This window comes from Buceros rhinoceros, unplaced genomic scaffold (assembly GCF_000710305.1).
Source record: "Buceros rhinoceros silvestris isolate BGI_N320 unplaced genomic scaffold, ASM71030v1 scaffold10138, whole genome shotgun sequence".
In the NCBI taxonomy this organism is placed as follows: Eukaryota; Metazoa; Chordata; class Aves; order Bucerotiformes; family Bucerotidae; genus Buceros; species Buceros rhinoceros.
Genome location: NW_010425078.1, coordinates 2,454 through 7,619, shown reverse-complemented (window position 1 = coordinate 7,619; position 5,166 = coordinate 2,454). Strand labels below are relative to the sequence as shown.

The 5,166-nt window shown below is 47.6% G+C and overlaps 1 protein-coding gene across 1 annotated transcript in view; it reads right to left on the bottom strand.

The window, feature by feature from the left end:
- Positions 1-684, bottom strand: part of FOXN1 (forkhead box N1) — a gene marked incomplete at both ends in the record, with an annotated part of 12,246 nt that extends 11,562 nt beyond the window's left edge. Inside the window, one exon of the mRNA XM_010141007.1 lies at positions 181-684. Within this exon, the coding sequence (XP_010139309.1) occupies positions 181-684 (504 nt within the window). The remainder of the gene's footprint in view (positions 1-180) is intronic.
- Between the last annotated feature and the right edge of the window lie 4,482 nt (positions 685-5,166).

Below are 5,166 nucleotides of genomic sequence, written 5' to 3'. Positions count from 1 at the left end.
TAGGGAAAGGCCATGAAATAGAAAACTTTGACAAATAAATACGAGTGTCTATCCTGAGCTCTAGCCTGCAACTTGACAAGAGACTAAATATCCCTGCAATCACTTTAAGAGATCATAAAAGAATTCCAGAACATACTTTTGCTATTGAAAACAGGGGAAAAAATGGAAAAAAATACTGACCATGACTTGTGAACCGTGATCTTGCGCTGCGGCGCTGTACTGGAGGCTGTTACACCACGGCTGCTCTGTAGAGATGTTGGGGATATGTGTGGGAAATGACTCTGACTCGTCAGGCCCTGTAGATCCTGGTAGACCCTCAAAACCATCGATGCTCCTAGCATTTTTGAAGGGCGATCCTTCAGGCGGGAGGGCTTGATGTGCGTCCTGGAAGACGTCTTCGCTAATCTGCCTTTTGTAAGGGTGGAAGGGGTTTCTGCTGCTCTTGAGAAACCTGTCGTAGTCTCCAACAGTACTTTCCTCGTAACTGTATCGCCTGAATTTTTCAGTACTGAAAGACGCTTTGAATTTGTTCTTGCCGCAGTGGATTCCTTGGGTTGTCGGGTACCTCCCGTGAATCTGATCCTGGGCTGGAGAAGCAGGGCTGGGGCTGTGAGAAGACTCTGAGCTCTTCCTTTCCGTCCTGCCGTCTGACTCATATGGTTGGCAGTTATAGCTGGGATTATCCTGCAATGAATTATCGGCATTTATTTGGGATTAGGATGAGCAAATATTTCCTTATTTACGGAAAAAGTACATTTAAAATACATTATTGATGAGAAGTATAAAATTACTAGTCCTAGCCACCTTCACGCAGAGAAGCCCTAGAAGAGTTAAAGGGTTTTCTGGTTACTTGGTAAATTGATCAAAGGTAAATTGATCAAAACTGATCAAAAGTAAATTAACAAAGGCATTGAGAAGATGGAGCTACCTTGGGAAAACAGGAGGTCTTGGGTAACTTTGGACTAGTTGGTCTGACAGTTTCAGGGGAAAATGATCAAGTGAGGAAAGATTAAATGACAGGAATATGACAAGTGTAGGTCTTGTCATACACAAGTTTAGTCAAATCAGCTTGATCTCATTCTCTGATGGTGTTAGAGGCTGCCAGATACGCTGCTAGTTACATCACTTCCTTTCATTAGCGTAGCCACACTCATTCGGTGAGCCAGGCAGGCTCTAGGCAGATATTCTAACCTCCGTGCTGTCTCATCTCCTCCCTTCCCTTTTGCACTTTAGTAAAAGAAAATAACAGTTACTAAGTGCTCTTTAATCTCGAAGAGAAAGGCTTAACCAGGACCAGTGTCTGGGTCCTGGAGGTGCACACCTTCAGCTTAGACATTCTGCGTGTTTTCCCTGGCATCAAGGGTGAGTGATGACTTGGATGCCTTCTGAGAAGACGTGCTTAAGTCAAGAGCAGGTCGTGTGTTCAGTGAAGGGGCCAGTGTCGTGTTCTGGGTACACTAAAAGCCAGGCCGGGTTATCAAGTGGTCCCTTTCCTCCTCCTCCCTCCAAACCCAAGTCGGTGTTTTAGGAGAACAAGAAAAGGGATGTACACCTCTTCCTGGAAGAACCAGATGCCAAGAAATCCTGGAGGGCCGTTGCCCTAAAAGCCAGTGCTCTCGGCAGAGTGGAGCGCGGCACAGCTTCGCCGTTCGCAGCATCCTGTCACAGAACCATCCGGCTGGAAGAGACCTTGAAGATCACCGAGCCCTAACACACGTGTTTACGATGTCTCTTGCTAAGTAAGAGTTTTACCCCCCCATTTAATTCTCTAAAGCTGTTTGAAGGGCAGGGCTGTCAACGCTCGCCCAGCGTTTTAGTAACCCAAGGGTGACAGTGGCTGTTTTGCTGCTGTTTGATGAAAAACGCGCTGCTCAGCTGTGCTTTTGTTAGGAAAGCTGAGTGGTGAAGAGACAGGCAGCAGGAGAGACATCGTTTGGTTCCAGGGTGTCCCGAGGAATTCTGAGGTGCCTGGAGGGATCCTGGACTGCAGGGGCAGACGAAAAGGGTCTGATGTCTCTCCTCTGTCTGCTTTTTTGTTTGTTTATTTTAGAAACAGACTGAGAACTGCTTCAAATGTGGCATTTTTGCTGGATTAGTAGCTAGGGGGGTGCCTGTTTTGTTTCTATGGTAACCAGATTTTCAAGCAATCGATTGATCAAGCAGTTTAGTGTGGAGCTTCACTAACTCCGCATCCACCCATCAGTGTTTGCTTTGCGACCTGCTGAGATTTAGTACGGCAGTTCCTGAAGGCTGTACCTGAACTGGTGCCTCTGAAGAACGAGAACAGAACTGGGCTGTCTTGACTCACCGTTTGCTGAACTGGGGAGACTGGACCCCCCTGTGTCTTCATGAGGTCTTGCTGGTCCCGTTCCAGAGTGTCCGAAGAAGAAAACTTGATATTGGATTGATCCTGGAGTAGTGAAACCATTACCGAATCCACGTCAGACAGAAACCCTGTTACGACAAAACCAAAGTACAATAAATATTTTCTCGAATTCGAACTGTGACAAAATGTCCCATCACGCGCTGTTGGGTCACTGGGGTTAGGTGTGCGGCTGGAACACAGCCCCTCCCGACAGCTCCTGGGGCAGCTGGGTTGTTGTTTTAGCTCTGACAGAAAGGTTCTGCAGGTGCAGATGGGATACAGGGGATCTGTGGGTTTTCCATCGGTTTTTATCAAGGTGAGTTGTCATTTTGGTTTCTGTAGGTTCGTGCAGATGTAGCACTATGGCTGCGTCGAGAGACGGTGATAGAAACGCACCCCGATTGCTTTCAGTGGGACTGCATCAAATAAAAGGGGGTTTGCTGTCAGTGTTTAGGACTGGTGGGTGCTGCAGACGTGTTTTCGCTTCGGCTGTTTCAGTAGCACCAGTTCCTTCAGACTTCCCCTTCTGTTTTGCATGATTAAATGTACCTGAGATATGTAAATCACTTCAGCACTCCGTACCTACTCTTGTTAGCTGTACCTCCTCTGAAGCTCCCCATCTTTGATCTTTGGATCTAGGAGACCTATCTGATGGTCCTCTTTGGATTAAGAGGAAGAAATTTAATCTTCTCTTTTTTATACCACCTTTTTGTTCCCAGTCCTTGTTCATAACCATGCAGTAAAACTACAAAGGAAGAACTTGCACCCTCCTTTTACGCACATATCGCTGCACCAAGTGTCTTGTTCATAGTTTGGTTCATAGTTTAGATTTCAGGAATGCACGTTGAGGAAGAAAATCCATTTTACTTCAAGAGCTGATTTGCTGGGTCTTTGCCGTGTGTTTAAATAGGAGAATGACTGAAGCGTTAGGTTTGGTTAACAAGAATGTATCACCTAAAAATGTGGAAAACCCTTTCTTGCCCTTGCCGTTCAAAGAGAAATCTGTTTGTGATGAGAGAGACTGCATTGCCCGAGGGGGTAAAGCCCAGCGGGGCTTGGAAATCAAGTGTGAGACCAGCAGTAGTGTGTCAGGAAAAAATGACATTAGCTACAGTTCAGAACTGTCTTAGGCGCAGACTTTCCTCCCAGCAGCTTCTCGGGAGGCTGATGTTCCTCGAGCGGACGCTCAGCTTGAAAACAGCGAGCGGGTGGGAAAACGGGCAGCTCGGAGGTGTGTGTGTGTTTGTGAGGGATCCACGCCGGCTGCCCGGAGCGCTGGTTTCCCACGTTTCTCCAGGTTACACCGAGCGGGGTCTGGCCTCTCTTTACACTGCGGTTTTCAACCAGCTGCCTCGTTTGTAGTCTTAAGCAGTAGAATTTTTTTAAAAGCTTATGGTACAGTTATGGTTCTCGGCCAATGGCTTTTGCGTTGCTGGAGATGTTGGACAAATGGTCACAAATAAAGAAAACGGGGGAGCTTGATTCCAAGACAATCCGATTAATGTAAAGAAGCAAACAGGTAAGTCCAAAAGCTCTGACTGCAGAGTATAACAATGCCGGGAGTTTTTCTGTTCTCCTTCTGTTCACCGCTAGGCTCTGTGACAGCACCAGGTAACATAAAGCATTGTCTAAAAGGTTAATTCCACAGGTCAGAAAGGTCTGGCTCTGCTTGCAGTCAAACTTCCCTTTTAAAACCAGAGGAATACATCGTGGTTATTTGGACAGTCAATACAAAAAGTCCAGGAAAACCGAATTATTCTTGTCCCTCCCCTCCCAGGTGTTTGCCAGGTTCTGTTTTGGGGTTTCATTTTGCTCTCTCCGGGAGGCTGGTAGGAAAGGAGGAGCCTTTCTGCTCTTTTAATGCTATAAACTTTCCCCCCAGCACAGTGGAAGCATTTTTCTGAGCAGTAAATGAGAAGCAGCCTTGTACTAAACCAGTGTCGAGCTGGTCACCTGCACTCAGTGGCGCCTGTTTAGTGCCTTTGAGAACCCGTCTCAGAGATCTCCTGTATGGGGACACCTCCCAGCCCTCCACTGCCGGTGCTGTGCTCAGGGCTCACACTGAGGTAAGCAGTAGCTGCCCCTCTGAGCGATCCCTGTCCCGGGAATGGCACGTCTTGCTGCAAGAGAAAAAGCTCTGGCTGCATCCTGCTGATTTTTTTGTTGGTGGCTTCAAGCCCCAAAAACCACCAGCGACTTCCCTGTCACTGACGGGTGTCACAGCAGGCTCTGAGCACAGGGAAGCAGAATCTGCCAAATCCACATAGTGGAAAATCTTTGCTCTTCCTGTTGTTTAAATCTCATTTTTTGTTTGCAGAATGTCCCTTAGAGACACGAACGTTATTTTGCAGAAAGAATATACCACAAAACCCCCCAAACACCCCTTTGCACTGTTAGTAGAGGTTTTAGCAAAGAGAAATCCCTCGTGGACAAATCTTCTTTAGGGGAGAAGAAATCAGTCAGTGGAGGGGGTCAGGAATCGCGATGGCGATAGATCGTTGGCGATAAGCTGCTCCTGGAGACAGAGCCGAAGGAAATTGCGGGTTGCCGAGGTGTGGGACGTGTTAAAGGAAACAATGATGCTTTGACTTGGACGGAGGTATCTGATGATCCCAGATGTAGCTGGAACCGTTTTCTCCCCAGCCCGTGTCACTGACTTTTGTAAATGTGCCGTGACAGCGCTGGGCTCCTGTGACCAGGTAGCTGTCTTTGAGACAGGAGGCAGTGCGAAGCCGTAACCTCAGCGCAGCGTTGGCTCAGCCCGGGCCATCTATTAGCTCCGCATGACTGCAGCCCTGTGG